Source organism: Vigna angularis, chromosome 8 (genome assembly GCF_016808095.1).
Source record: "Vigna angularis cultivar LongXiaoDou No.4 chromosome 8, ASM1680809v1, whole genome shotgun sequence".
Lineage (NCBI taxonomy): Eukaryota > Viridiplantae > Streptophyta > Magnoliopsida > Fabales > Fabaceae > Vigna > Vigna angularis.
This window is the reverse complement of record NC_068977.1, coordinates 27,367,410-27,391,034: the sequence shown is the minus strand read 5'-3', so window position 1 is coordinate 27,391,034 and position 23,625 is coordinate 27,367,410. Positions and strand designations below refer to the sequence as shown.

Below are 23,625 nucleotides of genomic sequence, written 5' to 3'. Positions count from 1 at the left end.
AAAATATCAAAAGAATCAGGTCTGATAATGGTACTGAATATGTGAATCATGAATTTCTCAATTTTTTGTCTCATAATGGTACTGTTCAGGAACTAACTTGTGTTAAAACCCCTCAACAAAATGGGGTTGTAGAAAGAAAGAATCGTCATCTTCTTGAAGTAACTAGAGCTCTTCTTTTTCAAATGTATGTTCCAAAAATAAATTATTGGGGAGAAGCTGTGTTAACTGTCACATATCTCATCAACAGGTTACCCACTCGTATGTTAAATGGCATTAGTCCTATAGAGTCTCTATTGCCTTTTCTTCCTTCTTGTTCCCTACTAACAAGTCTACCTAGTCGAGTCTTTGGATGTGTTGTTTTTGTTCACTCTCATCATCCTAACCGTGGTAAATTAGATCCCATAGCTCTTAAATGTGTCTTTATTGGGTATCCTTCTAATAAAAAAGGGTACAAATGTTATCATCCTCAGAGTCGTCACGTCTTTATCACCATGGATGTCACCTTTCATGAAACACAATCCTTTTATGTCAGTCCACCACTTTAGAGGGAAGAAAGCACTTGAAGTGGATGAACTCTCCTTCTTGTCATTACCATGTTTGTCTTTGCAAGATGCCCAAGACTTGAGCAATGAAGCTACCATAGTCCACAGTGAGGAAGAAGATTCGACTCTCGAGCAAGAAAAATTGTCTAATCTAGAGGTAAGGATCCTTGAAGATATCAATAAGGAGGAGGTAAGTATCACTGAGGATTTACCCATTGCATTGAGAAAGGGAAGAAGATCATGTGCTAAATATCCTATTTCTCAGTATGTGATGGAAGCTTCCTTGCAATTTAATCACGAGCACTTCCAAAACCAGAGAAGGCAGCGGTTAGTTGGATGACGATGAGGCACGATAAGTGTTTGATGAGTGTTTCAATGAAGGTGTATGAGTGGATCAAGGAATCTCAAGCTCCGAAATCCTTCCAAGAGGGAAGGAAGCTAGAGGAGAATGTGCAGAATAGGCACAAAGTGTTTGAACTCTGAAAGAATGTCTGGAGAAATCTCAACAGCATTTCATTATCAATTCAAAGTTCCATTTACAAAGGATAAAGCCCCCTATTTATAGATGAAGGAGAACTTCTAAGACGTGTTATGCAAGTTATTCTAAAGGCACGTGATGCAATGAAAGGAAGCTTGGGAAGCAAGCTAAGTTTGCCAGCTAAGCAGAACTGCAGAGGAAGATGGAGTTGCTGTCTGCGGTGCCGCTGGGCTGTACAGAATTCATGCATCTGCACGGTAATAGCGACATCTTCAATTTTAGCTCCTTTGCTTTTCCTTGCTTGGTTACTCCTCCAAGTGTTTGCCAAGCTTTATTTAATGACCTACAAAACAATGTAAAGTTATTTAAAGAGGAGGAAGATTTTAGTAATTAATACTCCGTAAGAGCAAAGTAGTGAGTACTCCCTCTTCCTCTTGAATTCTCTTAGACATGGCTCTTGTTAAAGGTCCTATGTTGAGCTTGGATGGTCCTCCATCAGTCCCTCCCTCTTGAAAAAGATCTGTCCCCAGATCTTGGGAACCCTGTTGGGCATCTCCTATGAAAGGAATTAGATCACAAATGTTAAAAGTAGGACTGACGCCATAACTTGCAGGAAGGTCTAACTGATATGCATTATCATTTATCTTCTTGATCACTTTGAAAGGACCATCACCTCGAGGGCTTAATTTGGATTTGCGTTGAGAAGGAAATCTATCCTTTCTCAAGTGAAGCCAAACTAAGTCTCCTTCTTTTAAGAGTACTTGTTTTCTCCCTTTGTTGTTGTATTCAGAATACTTTTGAGTTTGTTTTTCAATATGTGTTTTAACCTTTTCATGCAACTTTTTGATGAACTCCGCTTTAGAAAGACCTTCTTTATGAAGAAAAGAAGATGTTTCTGGAAGGGGAAGTAGATCAAGAGGTGTGAGAGGGTTAAAACCATAAACAACCTCAAAAGGAGAAAGTTTAGTAGTTTTGTGAACTACTCGATTATAAGCAAACTCTATATGAGGTAGATGATCATCCCAATTTTTAATATTGCCCTTCAACACTACCCGTAATAGAGTAGATAGAGACCTATTTACTACTTCTGTTTGCCCATCAGTTTGTGGGTGACATGTAGTAGAAAATAGTAGTTTAGTTCCTAGCTTAGCCCAAAGTGTTTTCCAAAAGTAGCTAAGAAACTTAACATCTCTATCAGAAACTATAGTTTTGGGTAAACCATGCAATTTAACAACTTCTTTAAAGAAGAGTTTTGCTATATAACTAGCATCATCTACTTTGTGGCAAGGTATAAAATGAGCCATTTTACTAAATCGATCAACCACCACAAAGATAGAATCAAAGCCCTTTTGAGTTCTTGGTAGACCTAAGACAAAATCCATACTAATGTCTTCCCAAGGGGTACTAGCTATGGGAAGAGGAAGATAGAGTCCATGAGGCATTACTTTAGACTTAGCTTGTAAACAAACTATGCAACTAGAACAATGCTTTTGGACATCTATTCTCATGTGTGGCCAATAAAAGTTGTTTTTCAAAGTATGAAGAGTTTTATCAACTCCATGATGGCCCATGAGTCCTCCACCATGACTTTCTTTGATAAGAAGCTTTCGAATAGATCCTTGGGGTATGCATAGTTTTCCTTTATTAAAAAGATACCCCTCAAAAATATAAAATCCATCGAATGGCTTCTTAAGACAAGATGCATAAGTAGATGCAAAGGTAGGATCAGATTCATAAAGTTGTTTAATGTCATCAAAACCTAGTATTTGGGATCCTAGAGTAACTAGCAATGCATGTCGTCTAGATAAAGCATCCGCAACAACATTAGTACTCCCCTTTTTATGTTTGATGACGTATTGAAACTGCTCAAGGTACTCAATCCACTTTGCATGTCGCTTGTTCAACTTTCCTTGCCCTTTAAGATACTCGAGAGATTCATGGTCAGTGTTTATTATAAACTCTTGAGACACTAAGTAATGCTCCCAAGTTTTCAATGCTCGAATGAGGGCATAAAGTTCTTTGTCATAGGTAGGATAGTTCAAAGTAGGTCCCCTAAGTTTTTCACTAAAATAAGCTATTGGATGACCTTCTTGTATGATAACAGCGCCTATTCCTACCCCAGAAGCATCACATTCTACTTGAAAAGCTTTGGAAAAATTAGGTAAATGTAGAATGGGTGCATGTGTTAACTTATGCTTTAAGGTCTCAAAAGCTAGACTTTGTTTCTCATCCCATTTGAATGGCACATCCTTCTTCAAAAGTTCATTAAGGGGAGCAGCAATAGTAGAAAAATTTTCTACAAAGCGTCTATAGAAACCGACTAGACCTAGAAAACTTCTTACTTCTCCCACTGTTTTGAGTATAGGCCATTCTTGGATAGCTTTGATTTTGCTAGGATCAACATGTACTCCTTCTTTCCCAACTTTGAAGCCTAAAAAAATAACACTCTCTTGACAAAAGGTACATTTGTCAAAGTTGGCAAATAAATGGTGTTGTCTAAGCAAAATCAATACTTTCCTCACATGATGAAGATGTTCTTGAAGACCTTTGCTATAAATTAAAATATCATCAAAGTAGACTACAACAAAACTGCCTATGTATTCCTGAAGGACATAATTCATTAATCTCATGAAGGTACTAGGAGCATTGGTTAAGCCAAAAGGCATGACTAACCATTCATAAAGGCCAAATTTGGTCTTAAAAGCGGTTTTCCATTCATCACCTTCTTTAATTCTGATTTGATGATACCCACTTTTAAGATCAATCTTGGTGAACATGTTTGCTCCATGTAATTCATCTAGCATATCGTCCAATCTAGGAATAGGGTGCCTATACTTGACTATAATGTTGTTAATAGCCCGGCAATCTGTACACATTCTCCAAGATCCATCCTTCTTAGGTACTAACAACACTGGCACCGCACAAGGGCTAAGGCTTTTATGTATCCACCCTTTTTCCAATAAATCATTAACCTGCTTCTCTATCTCTTTGGTTTCTGTGGGGTTAGTCCTATAGGCTGGCCTATTAGGAAGACTGGCTCCTGGAATTAAATCAATTTGATGTTCAATTCCCCGAAGAGGTGGTAAACCACTTGGAACCTCTTTAGGAAATAAATCATCAAACTCTTTCAAAAGCTTTTGTAACCCCTTTGGATGAGAATCAAGTGGATGATTGATGGAAAGAAGTGCCTCCTTACAATAGAGAAGAAAGTGAGGTTGTCCAAGGAAAAGATTTTTGGAAGTGTGTGGTGGGACAACTTCATTGGTTGAGGCACTTTCAACCAAACTCAACTTTTTCTCTTTGGAAACTTTATTAAAGGAAAGTTTCTTCTCACCATCCAACTTCTTCTTAAGTATTATTTGATCCTCTCGCACTTGTGATGGTGTAAGAGGACTCAAGATAATATTTTTGCCTTTATGTTGAATGGTGATCTTGTTGGTGACTCCATCATGCAAAGCCTGTTTGTCAAATTGCCAAGGCCGTCCAAGTAAAATGTGACCCGCTTCCATTGGAACAATATCACAAATGATTTGGTCTTCATACTTGCCTATGGAAATGGGAACACTTACTTGTTCCTTAACAACTATTCCTTCATCCTCTTTTATCCATTGAAGTTTGTAAGGGTTAGGATGAGGAGTAGGAGTTAAGCCTAGCTTTTCAACCATTCTAGTGCTACAACAATTACAACAAGAACCACTATCCACAATCATAGAACATGTTTTATCAAGAACTTTGCAGCGAGTGTGGAATAGGTTTTCTCGTTGAGTTTGTTCTAACTCAACATGCTTTGCCTCAAGGAGTCTCCTAACCATGAGAAGATCTCCATCGCAAGGTGGAGCTTCATGTTCCTCTTCAGATGAGGACAACTCAGACACACTAGAGGATGACTCCTCACTATTACTTTTATGTTCAAGGATATAGGTTGACTTTTTAAAGTGACACTCAGTTGAATAGTGTCCTCTGGCCCCACATTTGAAACATCTAGTCTCCCTACCCCTGGTATCTCTGGGTGGCTCTCTTGGAATTCTTTGTTCTTTTCCTTTAGAGCTTTCTTTTTCCCTTTTTAGCTCTCTATCTTTGCTTTTGAACTTATCTTGTGTCCTTTCTTGCTCTCTCTCCTTTGTTTCCTCATATCTTGGAAAGCTACCCTCCCTCTTAAGATCTCTCTTATATGATGATGTGGTAGGGTAGGTTCTTTTTGTGGAAGCTTTTCTCCTGTTTTGTTCTTCCACTCTCACACATAGCTGGACAAAATCATTTAGATCTAAGTAAGGTAAGAGTTCTACCTTATCTCTAATCTCATAGTTTAATCCACTCTGGAATCTAGCTATGGTGAATCTCTCCTCTTCTTTGATTCCCGCTCTCAACATGAGTAACTCTAATTTTTGCCTATATTCTTCAACACTCATGTTTCTTTGTTGAAGTCTATGGAGCTTGTCCATGACTTCTCTAGCATAATAGGCTAGGACATGTCGCCTGTGTAAGGCTGCTTTCAACTCATTCCAATATTGGATTTTGTAGTCGCCATTCATCCTTTGGTCCCTTATAATGGATGTCCACCAATAAAGGGCTGCACCTTGAAAGGTTAAGGTGGCTAGGGTCACTCTCCTCCTATCATCTATGTTGTAGCATTCAAAAATTTGTTCAACCTTCATCTCCCACTCAAAGTATTCTTCAACATTATCTCTACCATAGAAAGGAGGAAGGTCAAGCTTAGGGTCTACATGATGTTCTCTATGGATGTGATGTCGCCTAGGAGGGTGTTGATAGTGATCATAAGGTTGGTAAGTATGGAGATCACTATGGTGGGAATGATCATCTTGATCATAATTTTGCCTATGAGAGTGAGTTCCATGTGTGTGCCTGCTTTGATTGATAGTAAGAGTGGCGACTATTTGCCTTAGCTCATTCAACTCAGTTTTGGTTCTATTGAGCTCTTCTCGCAACTCTATGTTCTCTTGATCTTGAGTGACATTACCTTGAACACTAGAGTGACTCATGCTTGTGAAGTAGAGAAATTGTTTTCACAATGATTTGAAAACCTTGCACAAGTATGAATCAAAACTTTGGAAAAGAGAATTTGAGGTGTTTTTGGTAAATGACTTCTATAGAGATTCTAAAGATGATGAAACCGAATAGCTCCCAGGAAGGAGAGGTGAGTCACAATGGACAAGCTTAGAAACCTTGTCCTTCCTTAGCCAGAGTGTCTCCTGACGCTTCTCACCCAAGTTTCTAGATAGAAGTCTTTCAAAACCTTTTTGGAATGCAAAGATGTTATGCTCCTAGAAACCAAACGAAGGATTAACTATGTGAAACGCGCTCCTAAGTATCACGGAGACTTAAAACATAAAAGACAATCAAGCAAGAAAATAAATGAACGGAAATGGAAGACAATGATAACCGGCAATGTGAAAGTGCAAGTGACACTTGGAGCCCCTTGACACACTTTCACTCTAATAAGTGGGAACTAACTATTACAATGTTGCTTAGTAGACTTGGAATTGCTTGGATAGCATTTTTCCAAGTTACTTTAAGTTTGAGAAATGTAAAGCAATTAAACTTCAAAGGTTCCGTGATACAAAGCTGAAAAATGGAGAAAAAAAATGAGTTATTCTATGTATACAAGGGAGGCTACCAATTCTGAATGTAGTTTAGCTCCAAAAGTATGTGAAATTTTTGGTGTGAAGGGTGGGGAAATGCTGCTGAAAACTGCACAAGAAGGCAGCTTGGAGAACAACCTTTGTAGCCAATTCTACAAACTCTCCACTTGCTAGTATGCTACCCTCTTGGAGGAAGCTTGTTGGAACTTGGATCACCTCAAAATGAATTCACACTCCACTGTCAAACACTGAAACCGTGAGGTGATGGAAAATCTGCTGCACTAGAAATTAGTTAACCAAAAACCAGTTTTTAAACATAGTTTGGAAGCCAAAAATGATGAATGCAAGTGATATACGGCTAGAACAAAAGGTAGCACGCCAAAGGAACCTAGGATAGGGTCTAGAACAGATTATAAAAGCAAGAAAAGACTCAAAACAGTGAGGAAAATCTGTGCTGTAAAACTGTTTGATGTAATTTCCAAACTGTTTGTCAAAATGCCACAAAGAACTGTAGAACTTGTGTTTTCTGGTTTTTGATGTGTAAACTGGATTGCAGGGATTTAATTGCCTTTTTCAGATTGGTTTACACCTGTGTATGGATTTAATTGTGTTTGGGACAAGATCCCCAGCTTTTGCCAAACCAGTTTACAATTTAAATATAAGATGGTGGCTAAAAATATGACAACAGCAGTAAAAGTGGCTGAAAAATAAGAAACAACAGTATGGAATTTGAATGGCAGTGAAGTCAACTGCTCGATGACACTTCAAGCAGCTTTATATCATCATAATAGGTGTGTCCAAGCACTCAATCAGCAAAGAAATTGACTGCTATAAAAGATGACAAGTGCACTACTTAAAAATGAGGAAAATTTGGTGATGCAGCAAGTCAATACCAATTTGGCTCAAAATTTACCATATGAACAGTAACCAACCAATTTCAATTCACCAAAAATGACTCCAAACTCAATGAAACTGATCTAAAACAAACAAGATCTCAATATGAGGTGTGCACTTGCATATTTCAAGTAAAATGATGGTTCAAGATGTGAAATGATACCTTGGCTATGAAAAGAGCAATTGGACAATGCAAACAGGTTTTAAATGATCAAATGAATGTGTTCAAACAGTTGCAATGCACAGAAACATACACATGCTCGAAATCATAGTCAGAGTTGCTAATTATGCAGCAAAAAAAAAAAAAAAAAACTAGAAATCTGCATTAGAATTGAAAAAAATTGCATAGAATCAAGGCTGGCTGGATCAAACAAGATAGAAGAATGGTCCTATGCACTAGATCTAGCTTAGAAAAGATGAGCTAGAAGATTAAAATGGCCTAAGACACAAGCAATGATATCAAGTACGGTGCAAAACTTGAAAGTATTGTGACATTACCGAAATAGAGTTTTAAACAACTCAACTACTCTTTTTGTGATTCATTGTTGATTTGTAACTGTTAACACTTGAAACATGTATAAATGCATCAAAGAAACTTGTCTCAAGTTTTACAATCAATAAATCTGAACAAAAAGGAGATGCACATGATGAAATCAGACATGCCTCGTATTGCAAAATCTGAAATTAAAGTTGGAGGAACTCAACCACATATTTTGCAATTCTGTGAGTATTGTAGTGTGCACTGCTGTTAACTCAAATGATCAAGCTGATTTGATGTCATTGCTTTATAGGATCAACATAGAGCTTAGTAGATGCACACGACTCAAAGAAAACAAAAAAAAAAACGAAGCTGAAAACAGTAGCAATTACTTGACGGAATTAAAACTGCAGTGATTTTCTGCACATGACCGTGATACAAAACGAAAATGATGAATTTAGGTGAATTGGATTCAATTAAAAGAATTGCACCGATTAAAATGAAGAACAAACACTAACGAACAGTGAATAGAATCAAACATTCACTCAAACACAGAATCAAACCAGAAAAACAAAATGGAACAGTGACATATATGAACAGCACAAGACGGGAAAAAAAAGAAAAAAAATAGAGGAATGGATACGAGACACTTAGCTCTTGAAGCGTGACTGAAACGCCTGGCTCTTGATGCCAAATGATGGAAGCTTCCTTGCAATTTAATCACGAGCACTTCCAAAACCAGAGAAGGCAGCGGTTAGTTGGATGACGATGAGGCACGGTAAGTGTTTGATGAGTGTTTCAATGAAGGTGTATGAGTGGATCAAGGAATCTCAAGCTCCGAAAGCCTTCCAAGAGGGAAGGAAGCTAGAGGAGAATGTGCAGAATAGGCACAAAGTGTTTGAACTCTGAAAGAATGTCTGGAGAAATCTCAACAGCATTTCATTATCAATTTCAAAGTTCCATTTACAAAGGATGAAGCCCCCTATTTATAGATGAAGGAGAACTTCTAAGACGTGTTATGCAAGCTATTCTAAAGGCACGTAATGCAATGAAAGGAAGCTTGGGAAGCAAGCTAAGTTTGCCAGCTAAGCAGAATTGCAGAGGAAGATGGAGTTGCTGTCTGCGGTGCCGCTGGGCTGTACAGAATTCATGCATCTGCGCGGTAATAGCGACATCTTCAATTTTAGCTCCTTTGCTTTTCCTTGCTTGGTTACTCCTCCAAGTGTTTGCCAAGCTTTATTTAATGACCTACAAAACAATGTAAAGTTATTTAAAGAGGAGGAAGATTTTAGTAATTAATACTCCATAAGAGCAAAGTAGTGAGTACTCCCTCTTCCTCTTGGATTCTCTTAGACATGGCTCTTGTTAAAGGTCCTATGTTGAGCTTGGATGGTCCTCCATCAGTATGTTTGCACTAACAATCTCTCTGATAAGCACAAAAGTTTTATTGTTGCCATTGATGCCACAAAAATTCCTACCTCAATCTAGGAGGCCATGAAACTTGAACATTGGAATCAAGCCATGAAAGAAGAGATGAATGCATTAGAAAGAAATTCAACTTGGGAGATTGTTGATAAGCCAAGAGACAAGAAGGCAATAGGGTGTAGATGGATATTCACAGTGAAACATAAGGCAGATGGACAATAGAAAGATATAAAGCTAGATTGGTGGCAAAAGGATATACCCAAACATATGGGATTGATTATGAGGAGACATTTGCCCCAGTGGCAAAGATGAATACAGTTCGAGTTATTCTCGCTTTGGCTGCCCATTTTGGATGGGACTTACACCAGCTGGATATGAAGAATGCCTTTCTTCATGGAAATCTAGATGAGGAAGTGTACATGGAGATTCCCCTAGGTTTTGAAGTGAAAAATGAAAGAAACAAGGTATGCCTCTTGAAGAAAACATTGTATGGTCTTAAGCAATCCCCTAGAGCATGGTTTGGAAGATTTACAAAAGCAATGGTTTCCTTGGGATACAGACAAAGCCAAGGAGATCATACTCTATTCATAAAGCACTCTTCTATAGGTAAACTCACTCTATTGCTTGTCTATGTGGATGATATGATTATTGCAGGAGATGATGAAACAGAAAAATTGGCATTAAAAGAAAAATTGGCAGCTCTATTTGAAATGAAAGACCTAGAAAAACTCAAATATTTTCTTGGAATAGAGGTTGCCTACTCCAAGAACGGAATTTTCATCTCCCAAAGGAAATATGTACTTGATCTCCTCAAAGAAACAGGAAAGCTGGGATGTAGAACCTCAACAGTTCCTATAGAACTGAATCACAAAATTGGAAGTGAAGAAAGTGCTCCTGTAGAGAAGGCCCAATATCAGAGATTGGTGGGAAAACTGATTTATCTATCACACACAAGACCAGACATTGTTTATGCAGTTAGTGTAGTGAGTCAATTTATGCATGATCCAAGAGAGAGACACATGTAAGCAGTTGACAAAATTCTCCAATACTTGAAGTCAAGTCCAGGAAAGGGGCTATTATTCAAAAGAGAAGACACATTGACTATGAAGATATATACTGATGCTGACTATGCAGGTTCTATTACTGACAGAAAATCTACTTCTGGGTATTGTGTATTTCTTGGAGATAGTCTGGTAACATGGAGAAGCAAAAAGCAAGATAGAGTATCCTGTTCTAGTGTAGAAACTGAATTTTGAGCCCTTGCTCAAGGAATGTGTGAAGGACTCTGGATGAAAATCATTTTGGATGATCTTAAAGTCAAAGTGGAGAACCTGGTGCAACTCACTGTGACAATAAGTCTGCTATGAGCATAGCCCATAATTCAGTACAACATGACAGAACCAAACACATTGAAATTGACAGACATTTCATCAAAGATAATCTTGACAGAGGCTTTGTGATTACAACTCATATTCCTACATAACTTCAAATAGCAAATATATTTACAAATGGGCTTCCTCTGAGTAGATTTCAAGATCTTGTAGGCAAGTTGGGAATGATTGATATTCATTTACCAATTTGAGGGGAAATGTTGTAGTTTGAGATAATATCTTTAGAATATTCCTAATTAGAGGAAATAGATATATAATCTTTTATTTTATTTTATTTTTCCTAGTTTTTCTAGTTTCTTTATTTTCCTTTTTAAGAGAACGTAATTATTATAAATAGAGAGTATGCGAATATATTTCTAAATGATTGAGAATAATAAAATAAATCTTATTTTCTACTTTATCCACAGTTCAGTTCAAATTAGACTTTACTTGTTGAAATAAAAAAATAACAGAAGAAAAGAAGCTGTGCAAGTCCTAAAGTCGTAACATATATGCGCAAGATTTTTATAATAAAATCAAGTGATACATACAAACATGACTTATCTATATGCATAAAATTTTTAAAAATGGATTATTTCTATAACTTTTGTTTAAACTACACTATTATGATTTAAAAACCAGGAACATGAAGGATATTTTTGTCAGGGTCAACAAGAACATGAATGATGACATCGATATGCGTGGTTTGCATCGTGATAAGGAATAATAGTAATAACTTTCAATACGACAAACCACACGGAATAAACACGGTATTATGTTGTTTGCTGGGGAAGGAATTACTTGTCAGGTCAACAGGGACTGCAAAGTGCTTCTGTTTTTTTTTTTTTATTTATCTTTGCTTACTAAATTTCATTCATATTTTATTTAATTTTAATAAATATATTGATGTTTTCTTCCATATATGCTTTCACTAGAATTTCAAGCAAATCGACTGCAAAATAAAAGAAAAAAATAAAACAGAAAATAGAAAAGAAAAATGAAAATGTTATTGGCAACAAGTGAGGGCAAAGAACGTGGATAATCGGACAGAGATGCATGATTTGTCTTGAGGTTGGAGATATTACAAAATCAAACTGAACCATTTATTGAAATTAACCATAGATATAAAGAGAGAGAAAGTTTGTGATTGGTTTATGTTTCGGTTGTTCAGAATGCTTTTAAAGTTTCTTCACTGAAACAAACTTTCAAATTGTTTCAATTTATTATCAAACATAAGTATCGAATAAATAAATAGTTAACACATAAAATTTTAAAAAAATATCACTCAACTTTAGTGGTAAAAATAATTAGTCATTCTATTGATTAAATTAAATATCATTTTATGAATTATAAATTATTAGTATTTAAAATAATTTTTATTATTTATAAAAAATTATAATTAATCTGAGTTAAAATTTAAATTGATTTTTTAATATTAAGTATTAAGATTTTAGATAATTATTATTATTGATTTACGTGATGAGGGCTATGGTAGATGTGCAATTTTTTTTTAATTATGTGAAGAATCTAGGTCTATTGGTCAACACCAAACGTAAGTTTACTAATTTTATATTTATTAAAATAAGATATGTAAACTTATATATCTTCTAAATTTACGTCTAATCTAAAATAAACATAAAAGAAAATAAATAACAAACGTAAAAAGTCATTTTTAATCAAGTTTTAAAATTGAAATTAGAAGAGAATAAAATTAAACAAAGAGAAAATATTTCGAATTAATGAGTCAAAATTAATCATATAAGAGATATGAAGTCCATTCAATCCAAAATTTTAAAATAATGACTTTGTGTCTTTATATTTCTATTTTGGCCATTTTTCTTTATCTCTACTGAATGTGTAATTTTTAACTTTATAATTGAATTTCTCACAATTGAACAAGGAGGTTAGAACACTTGATGCTCTCATATTCAAATTTTGGTCCAGACAAAAGGATTCAAAATTCACCCTCTCCGTTTAAAAGATAGTATTTGGAGTCATATTAGTACATATAGTTCAAAGATTACAAAATTGCTAATAAATAGATTAAATTTCAATAGTCTTTCTCTTTTTTAGTCACTTTTTTTGTTAATTTACATTGTCATATTTTTACATTTCAAATTTTCATTCACTTATGCTTATCTTTATATAGTCGCATATAAAATCTAAAATTTTTGTAAAATTTTTAGTTCTTAAAGAATACAACTTTTACTTATCATTAAGGTTGTTTTAGATTGATGAGTGAAAATAAGAAAGTGAAAAAAAGAAAGAAAGAAATGGTACATACAACATATATAGGAAATAAACATATTGTAGAAGTATACACTTCACACCAATGACCTATGAACATTGAGATTATCATATAATATTCAACTCAAAATCTGAGATAAATGAATTTTGAGCAATCTATATAAGATATTGAAATATCATTTTCGGTCCAAAATATTAAGACAATATATATTCAATTTTTTACTTAATATCAAACTCAAACTTACACTTAAATTTCTAATCAGATTTGTCCAATGTGATAAAACATTCTTTTTAATTTGTGTTTTTGGAGATATGCTCTCTTAGATATTATTGGCTCAAATTCCTAAAGTAGATCATCTAACTTTATTGAAGAAATGTCGACCTATGCTTATACAATATGGCATATAAGGCAATTTTTTCATTATTAGTATGTCCTATAAGGTTTTTTCTAATTCGATAATACTCTCTCAATTCAAGAATGTTTCCTTCCACAAAGAGTATATGAATAACATTATTAAGCTTTCAATTACATTCAAATATATATAAAAAATGTAATTTGGTCATCATGAAAAAAGCTTGGAGAAAACCTAGGATAAGGCGAAGTTGGTATTATTTTAGGGTAATAATTCAATTAGAGATATTTATCACACCTGTTTCTGCTGGATTGGGACCACGATGGACTATGTTCAATGCTCCTGCTTTGACGAATGTTTGATTCTTATCATTGTTCGGCGTGATCGTTCGGTTTGAGGGGGTTGATATGCAGAAGACACTCCAACGCTCAACTAAGATGTGTTTCGTAGGAAGGTCTAAAGTAATCAAATTATGGAAAAAATACTTTACCCCGAAATTAAACCTCTACTAATCAGATCTATTAATTTACCTCTTAATGGTCATTAATACCAACATTAATATCACTCATCAATAGTAGTTACTATATTGATTACGCTTTAACTCTGCTCAACTGTTATCGTGTCCGATCGGCTACCATACCCCAGCCAATCGGTTAGCTCGACTCACCACGTACACCATGTAAGACCCTAGAAAAACGAGCACCATTAATCCCTGTCTCATCCTCATTAATTGCTCTAAAAACCCTTCTGCCGTGCATTAAAAACGCACTTCCAGACTCACTGCCTTCCTGCCAGGTGTCGTGATGGAATGTTCCTAAATCAGTAGTGGAAGACAAGTGGCAGCAAGAGAACGGACGTTGCTTTTAAACAAAAATGACTTTTCTGAAGTCTGCATCACTCTCTGCATGCACTCTTCTTCTTCCTCAGATTTTAACTTTTCATTTTCTTCACCTTCTCTCTAGAAACCTCTACCTTCTCTCTACTGAAACTTCTTCTTTCTCTTCTCCGTTCACGTTTCAGAAACCGTAGAACCATTCCTGGTGTCGTGAGCTTCGTTTTGAACCGATCACCTCAACGTTCTGATACTGGTAAGTCTCTCTTCTTCGTCGAACATTTTCTGTCTCATGCAAAGCCAAATCCTGGTTGCATGAAGGGTTAAGTTCTTAGTATTTCTTGGTTTTTATGGTTAGATCGGGTTGGAAGAATTAAGTGATCCTGTAAGAGTAGAGAACTGTTAGCGGACGAACCAAACACCTTGAGTTAGGACGTTCACTTCTGATCCAGGTAAGGGAAGCTTATAAAATTTAATTCTTGAGTTATACTGCGATGCATGAATGTTCTGTGAGTCATACTGTGTCGAATGCATGTTCTGTGAATTTTATTGGGAATGATCTATGGTATCAGATTTTACTATATGATTTTGGTGATGAGATAATGTATGAAAAGTATGGATTGTGCTATGTTATAAGTAATTTAATGTATGAAAGTTTATACTGAAAAACGTGTTTACCGTAAGATGAAGTTGAATATGAAATTCTATGATAATGAACGTTCGTTATCGAAACGGTCTTTGACCGATCGGTATTTTCAGTAACTCCTTTGAAATAGTTGAACTCTTTCATTTGGGAAGAATTCTGGTTGAGGATGTGTTGTGTCGGTCTTCTACTTAGAGCTCATAATGAATAGTGTCGAGCACCTTTGTTAATACAGATCATCCATCTGTGTCGACCGACTGTGTCGAGTAACCTTCTTAATACAGGTTGTCCATCTGTGTCGACCGACAGTTTCGAGTACCATTGTTAATACAGGTCGACCATCGGTGTCGACCGACAGTGTCGAGTACCATTGTTAATACAGATCATCCATCTGTGTCGACCGACAGTGTCGAGTACCATTGTTAATACAGATCATCCATCTGTGTCGACCAACCCTGTTGATCACCCATGATAACACAGATCATCCATCTGTGTCGATAATACGGGTCATTCATTTGTGCAGACCGACTGTGTCGAGCAACCTTCGTAATACAGGTTGTCCATCTGTGTCGAGCAACCTTCTTAATGTAGGTCGTCCATCTGGGTCGACCGACCGTGTCGAGCCACCTTGTAATATAGGTCGTCTATTTATCTTGAAGCCGGTATTACTTTATTTTGGAACGGGGCAAGTTCTTCGGTCTCGTTCCTCACATTCGTTCTCGTTATAAAGAGGTCGTGATTTTTATGTACTTGGACAGAAAGACAAAAATGAAAATAAAAGTGATAGATTATAAATGATGAACATTATATGAGGTGAACTATGATTGTGAATTTTGGACGAGCGTTCCAGGGAGGAACGACTCATGGTTGAATATGGAATTTTGTAAAGTATGACTGTGGTTATGCTAATGCTGGCTTGGTCCATCCTGATATTCCGTGATACTCATCTTCACGTAGAGGAGAGTAGTTCATGTGTGGGAATGGTAGGAGGTCCTTAGTCCATAAGTTAACATGGGCGACGTAAGAAACGGACTAACCTCGAGTGGTAGCTGTCGAGTGTAATACAGTTACTACATCACTCGGGTGCAAGGACGCCTGTAGCTACACAGATTCATACAGTCCGGACGGTTAGTCTAGTATCAGGAATTGATTTGAGTTAAGGGATTGATTTAATTATATGTTGTGAAATATTTGATATGTTTGATATATTATGAATTGAGTGATTTTACTTGAATTAAATTCAATAAGCTTACCCTGTGTTCTTTTCCTTGCGTTGTCGATCGTCATTGTATGTCCGTCCTGTCTATGCGATGATCATCCGTGTGGATGTGAGCAGATGGTGAGGCGTTACTCGAGGAAACGCTGGAAGAGGAGAATTTGGAGGAAGCAACCCTTGTAGATGTTGAAGTGAAGGCCGAACGGTAGACGTTCGGTTAGCTGTTTAGATTAGATGTTTCATTGTACTGATTTTTGGACCGATCTTTATACTATTTGGTCGATCGGTATGTATCTGTGCTTTGTAACCGTTGGTTGGGTACGTTTATGTCGAGCGTGTTTTCTTATTTAACTTCTTGTAAGGCCGTTCAGCCTAAACCCTTGCTTTCGTTAATTTGAGACTGATTTGTTTATCATTAAATGTAATTAATTCTACTATATGGTGTTACTGTATTTTGGGATGTTACACACCACATAGTAACAACACCCATATATTTTTGTGTTCAATTAAAAAAAAATTAAGAACAAAACATTTGAAGAATAACTTCAAGATTTTCTCAAATAACAACAAACCAAAGAAAATGATTAAAAACTCAACACTTTAAATAAAATAATGAAATGCAAAAAACAACAATTAAAAACAAAGCACGGGACAAAAGAATAATGTTGATCAATATGCAAAACTTGTTGATGATGTAATATAAATTATTACACTAATCAAATTAAAATAGAGTTTTCTTTAATTGCTTTAAATATTTCTTTTCATGTATACAAGTAAAAATGATAAAGTGGATCATGACATCTAAATCCACCAAAATTTAGAAGGCCAAATGTAAGGTGGGCCTCTTTCTTAAATTAAAAATTAAAATAAAAATATTTAAAAGATTAATTTTTTTATAGTATATTATGATGAAAATATATATTTTATTGTAATTTAATCATTAATATTTTAAATTATGGTTCAATTATTAATTATATTAAAGTAATTTAATATATAAATGTAATAATTATTTTAATTTATTTGATTAAAAAATTAATTTATTAATTAAAAGGTTCAAAAATATTTATATGATTAATATGCTTAGAAAATATTTATAATTAAATACATGTTTTTTAATATTTATACACATAAAAAAAATTTAAAACTAAAAATTAAAATATTTTACAAGCCAATTCGTTAACGTTTCAATTTAATTTTTGTGTAAAATTGATCAAAGATTTTCGGTCCATTTTAGTTTGGTGGGGTAATCCACTCTACCTCATTCTTTGCAGGCCAATCAAACCAACAAGGACTACACTAGGATGACAAAAAAAAATCTGCGGTTAAGAAATTAAAGGATTTTTATTGAAATAAAATAATTTTCGATACTGTTTACTTTTTTTAAAAGAAACATCCTTTTAGTGGGCTTGTACATCTGCGGTTGTGGAACCAGTTTTTATATAAAAGGAGGCACAAGTAATTATGAAAGTTTGAAAATTCTTTTCGAAACCACTTTTAAAATAAAATATAATGTTATTTTAAAAACTTTAACTCAAATAGGAAATAATAAACTATGAAGATTGAAAAATAAATAATTAGAGAAGTCTAATTGTTAAAATAAATTACAACGACTCATATAACTTCTTCAAAGTTTTATTTTCAACCCGTTTATACGTTAGTTTTAATATTATAGAAAATATTTTTTTATTTTCTTAAAGCTTTTATACAATATATGTAAACTAAATTTTAAAAATATAAAATTAAAAAAAGTTAGCGGACTAACCTACCGACTCGCTCCTTAGTGAAACAAATTAAAATTTTCAATCTGCTCTCAAACAAAATGGAACTGACTAATCTTTTTTGTCACCCTATTTTAAATATAAAAAAATTTAATAAGGTATCTAATATTATATAAAGATTTTATTTTGAATCACTCATTCTTTACTTTTTCATAAACACATGCTTCAGAAGTACATTTCAAAATCAGGAAAAACTACTTCACATTTTCTCATTCTCTTGCTTACAGAACTTTTTTCAAAATATATATATATATATATATATATATATAGATATATATATATATACTATGATATACAAATAAATCATCCTCTGGCATAATATTATATATAAAACATGGTTCCACCAGCAATCATTGAAACGTTTTTAGCAAAATGAAACATTTTTGTTTTTCATGTAACGTTTCCCATGTCATCCAAGAGGTGGTTGTTGATTCTCCATATTCTCATGCGATGAGCTGTTTGCTCCACCTGCAATCATATTCCTCATAAATTACACCAAAATACACAGATTTTACACCAGAAAATATTTTAAACTTAAGGAAACAAACAAAAAGCATCATTTCCATCTGACTAACTTCATGATAGTTGCAAAACTTTGGAAAATTACCTCCTTAGACCAGTTGGTCTTCCAAATAATCACAAGGAGGACTAAAATCTGAAGAGCCCTGCCACACAATGTGCCTCCCCAAAGACCCTAAGGAACAAAACCATATAGGTGTGTAAATTTTAAGGAAGTTCAAAATGCTGATTTAAAGAAACTATGACAAGAACATTCTTACCTTGACACCTAAATGTTGATTTAAACCAAGGAAATATCCAATAGGGAGTCCTACAATGTAGTAGCATGCCAGGTTTATGTAACCAACCATAACTTGCCATCCACTCCCCACGGCCACACCTTTGTGGACATGTCAGAAAAGCATTAGAGTTAATTGCAATAATTGAGGAACAATCATGAGATAGGGATAGCATGTTATAGAATAAAGTTGAAGCTGGAAAAGCAAAGAACCACCTAACATCACTTGTGAAACACTATTGAGAACCATTGATACACCAAGAAGGTATGCTAAATCAGCAGCAGCTCCTATCATTTCCTCACTGTTGGTAAAGATTTTGGCAAACTCTTCTTTACTCAAGAAAGTCAGAGTCATGAACAAAATTCCAAGGAGGAGAGACTGCAACATTGTCACACAGAAAGAGTATTTGGCTGCTCTTGGATGAGACATTCCTAGTGAATTGGAGACCCGAATGCTTGAATGGCACAGAACAAATAACCAGATCAATTCAAAGAATCACTTTAACTGATTTATCTTAAATTTTGATACATATTGGTTCTCTGTATTTTAGGATACATTTGAACTTTTTATATCATTTGACACGTTCCGATCTAAATGTCAGTCTAGAACACTGTTTAATATCTAAAAAAACCTAACATTGATACATGAAAAAGGATTATATTTATTCATTTATTAAGTTTGAGACCAAAATATATCAAAATTTAGTTAAAAATATATAATCAACCTCTTACGTCAGTAACGTAATATTACATCTATGTTTCTATTTTATGGTTACTGACCTTGTGGCAGCCCTTATTGCAAGGACCAGCATTGAGTGCAAACCTTGAACATTGAAGCTACAAATACAAAAGTATATATATAAAAGAAAACCAGTGAACAAAAAGGAGTTAAATTGAATTGAGTGGAAGACGAAAATCAAAGAAAAAGTGTGTATTATGACCAATTTAAACAGCAGAAGATCAGTAAAAGTTGATAGTTTTACCAAATTGAGTAAGAACCAACAGCAATGACAGGATTGTCCAGTTGACCAGCAAGGAGAACAATGCATGTACCATACAATTGCTCCAAGCAACTCATCACAGATGCTGAAAAGCTAAACTTAGCAAATGCCCACAAATCCCTGAATGCCATCCAAGAAAACTCACTCCATTCTTTGCACCAAAAAATGGTATACACAAACAAAGCCAAAGCGTAAAGCCATGCTACGATGTTAGTGACCATGGCTATCTCTGATGTACCCCCACCAAACACAGTTACGAAGATGTACAGCAGCACATTTTGCAAGAGAAAACCCAGAAATTCAAAGCACATAATAGCTTTAACCTTGCTCTGAGACTGCAGAAACGCCTGCAATGGAAAAGTTATGGAACAGGAAAACATGTAGGGAATTGCTTGCCTAGAATACCTTCCAGCAAGATCAGCAATTTCTTTTTCTTGGCCAAGCAACCTTAAGATTGGCGTGGAATATACATAAATGGGTAAGAGGATTATGCAAATGGAACTAAGTATAATCCATGATCTTTGAACATAAATACAAGTAGATTGAATTTGCCCAGCTCCAAAAGCTTGGCCACACAGTGTTGACAGTGCAGAAGACATACCAAGCTGCAATTTTGTACATGAAAGTTAGAAAGGATAAAAAGAGAAATCAACACCAAAGTTTCCCATATGTGAAGATGATCAAGAATAGATTGTACTAGTCATCAATGGTTTTGTAACTTCATTTTCCTGTGTTTAGGAATGTAAAGAAGAAGAAAAAAAGAAGCTTTTGATGAAGAGAGATGCTGACCAACAAGTAAAAATAGATGGAACCAAGGACACCTTGGTAAACAGAGATTGAAGAGAGTTCAAGGTCTCCAAGATGACCAGCATAGACTGAATTTGAGAGCAGTGTGAATAATTGAAACAGTGCAGACAGTGCCATTGGAAATGCTATTCTCCATATCTTCACTGTCTCTGTCCAAAAAACAAATTTAGCATCCTTCCACCCTTTCATTGCCAAGTAGTCAGCTTCTGCACTGAACTTTCGGGGTACTAATGGTGTCTCCATTTCTGGAGTTCTTCCCTTCTCACTTTCTCAGACAGAATTTTCTTATGTAATTTACTGATAACCTCACTGTTACACTATATGAACCTAAAAATCCTTATGACAGAAGTGGGGTTTGAAAATTTTGTGAGTGGACAGAGATGTTGGATTCACAGAAGATTTGTATTTTAACGTCTCTGCATAATTGAGGTGATTAACCATTTTCTTTTTCATTCAAAAGATGCTAATTATAATGGATATTTAATAGAGACATAAATTAAGCGTTAAAACTAAAAATGAAAGAGTTTATTAAGTCAAAATTTTGAGAATTTATTAAGTGAAAATGGTTTTCTATCACATCATTTTGAAATTTCAGATGGCCTGTCACAGATGTCTCAGGCACTTTCCTCAGGTATACGATTCTTAGGCGTCTGCGGTTCTGATTACAAAACCTCATACACCTTACTTTAAATTCAATAGTAAAATAAATAAAAAAGTAACATATTTTAAATTTCTTAAAAAGTATATAATATTTTCTAAGAATTAATTATACTATAAGTTACACAATTTCTTTAGAAGGTCGTGTTTTTATGTATAACTTTCATGTTATTTTTTTTGTCGGTATATTAATAATGTAATTTTACTTTTAGAAAAGTTGTAGTTTTATATATAATTTCTTATTATCTTTCTATTTTAAATCATGATTATATACACTATTTTATATTTTTATAATATTTGTCATAGAATACTTGTTTTTAATATTTTTATTTTATGGTTTATCTTTTAATTTTTATTTACTATTGTATATAATAAAATTTATACTAAATCAGTATATAACATATATGAATATGTTATGTAATCACCTGAAAAATGGACCAAGAGTAATTGGGTCTTATGATGAGGCAGTCAGGTCAGTAAAACTAAGTATATCATAACTTTAGAAGGGATTTTTCAAAATTTGAGTTCATTAGTCAACTTTCCCTTCTCTCTAGAACTCTTATTTTTCCTAACCTTGCTCTACCTTCTCTCTACCATTCCCTCACATTCAGTCATTGCATGTTGGATTAGGTGGTGCTCAAGTGACCGCGGCGTAGTGAGCTTCGCAACCATCCGATTAAATTTTCCTTCTTTAGCGGGGTTTGATCGAGTCCTTGTTGTGTGAGGCACTGTTAGAGCATTCTGGTGGACTATACTACTTAACTCCAAGGTAAGGGGAGCTAGAATACTTCTTTAAATTGCTTGCATGAAGTGTATGTATATTGGATTCTGAGTTGGTGCACTGTTAGGAGTTGTATTTTGCGTTTTGAGTATGTTGTAATGTATGTGTTGATATGTGAAATCCATGAAACTGTGTTGAGCTGTTTGGAATTGATTTGGATGGGTTTGAATTGCTATAATTAACCAATTGGAAGTGATTTAAGTGTGAAATCTGGTATATTTTTAGTTGGATAAAAATTTGGAGTTTTGTGGTTTTTAGTCACTTTGAGAGGAAGTGAGGTAGTGATTTTGGGCATTTGAGGTCTAAAGCGCAACTGGGCTGTTGGGATAGTCTTAGCTAGTGTATTGTGACTTGTTTGAGTCACTAAACTGATCAAAATAGGTGCAAAACAGTAGGATTGGGTTTTGGATCCCTAAGTTGGGAAAATTGGTGTTTTAGAGTTGAAATTGAGTCTTAATCACTTTAGAATGGTAGTACAAATGTTTATAATCATTTAGAAAAGTTTAATTAAGTATAAAACAAGAATTAAGGGTGTTAGAAGTTAGTAAAAATGGTTAGGAATGGTTATGTTAGGTGTTGTTCATAATTCTGCATCAATTCTGTAGAATTATGCAGTTTCGCCGAAAGTGAACTGATAATCGTTCGGCCATGCGCTGTTGAGCGTTCGGTCTTAGTGGGTGGTCTCAGGTAGCGTTCGGTCTCTCAGGTAGCGTTCAGTTACTTAAGTAGTGTTCATTCTGTTAAGTAGAGTTCGATTTCAAGTAGCGTTCGGTCTCTCAGGTAGCGTTCAGTCTCTTAAGTAGCGTTCGTTCTCTCAAGTAGCGTTCAGTCTCTGAAGTAGCGTTCGGTCTCTCAGGTAGCGTTTAGTCTCTTAAGTAGCGTTCGGTCTCAGCTAGCGTTCGGTCTCTTAAGTAGCGTTCAGTCTCTCAGGTAGCGTTCGGTCTTGATATTACTCGGTCTTAGGTAGCGTTCGGTCTCTCTTAGTGAGCGGTCCTGAATAGTGTTTGGTCACTTCTTCAATCTTACCTTTTATGAATTGTTCGGTCCTGTCTTTGGGAAGAGAGATATCGTTCGGTCTCCACCATTCACAGGGTGTTCGGTCTTGCTCATTATGTGTTGATGTTTTCTGTTCGGCCTATATTCACCTTAAAACCTGCATAAAAGACTGAAATCAAGCCTAAACCTGTCCAATTCTCTTATTTTTGAAAATATGAACAAAAACATGATTCTAAGCTAGTTTCTAAGTCTTAAAGGTTGCTTTTAGTATTAATTTTAAGCATGAAAATAACAATTTTTCAACTGTTATCATAACCCCAAACTTAGAACTTTGCTTGTCTTCAAGCAAACAAGATGTAACTCAATCTTCTACCAATCAATACAATGGTTCACTCCATTCAAAAGTCCTCTTTCCAAGATAAGTAAGTACTCAATTAAGCTCATGACAAAAACTTCAATCAAGACATGCAAATGCTCTATTGTTCACATAATCACCTAATATCCAACAAATGCTCCTTTTCATGAATGATCAATCAACTAAGCATATATGTTCATGTGCTCATGGAATCTTTCCTCACTAGATAAAGTGTTTCACTCAAACACACAAGTGTATAAGAGTTAATCACTCATTCACTCTACTATCACCATGTCACATGAATGGACTCTGCCTTTCATTTAACCATAATCAAATACATTCACAAGCATGCATCATCACAAGGACTTTTCAATGG

The 23,625-nt window shown here is 34.9% G+C and overlaps 2 protein-coding genes across 2 annotated transcripts; both read right to left on the bottom strand.

Annotated features, from left to right (window-relative positions):
• Positions 1-1,200: 1,200 nt before the first annotated feature.
• Positions 1,201-6,020, bottom strand: LOC128193788 (uncharacterized). The gene is made up of 3 exons (XM_052867894.1): positions 2,852-6,020; positions 1,443-1,576; positions 1,201-1,251 (listed from the first exon to the last, which is right to left on the bottom strand). The coding sequence occupies exons 1-3, from the start codon at positions 6,018-6,020 to the stop codon at positions 1,201-1,203; spliced, it is 3,354 nt and encodes a 1,117-aa protein (XP_052723854.1).
• Positions 6,021-18,012: 11,992 nt separating this feature from the next.
• LOC108345182 (protein DETOXIFICATION 35) lies at positions 18,013-20,862 on the bottom strand. Its single transcript, XM_017583762.2, has 7 exons — positions 20,443-20,862; positions 19,636-20,258; positions 19,433-19,489; positions 18,869-19,107; positions 18,636-18,754; positions 18,464-18,550; positions 18,013-18,324 (listed from the first exon to the last, which is right to left on the bottom strand). The coding sequence occupies exons 1-7, from the start codon at positions 20,701-20,703 to the stop codon at positions 18,247-18,249; spliced, it is 1,464 nt and encodes a 487-aa protein (XP_017439251.1). The 5' UTR covers positions 20,704-20,862; the 3' UTR covers positions 18,013-18,246.
• Between the last annotated feature and the right edge of the window lie 2,763 nt (positions 20,863-23,625).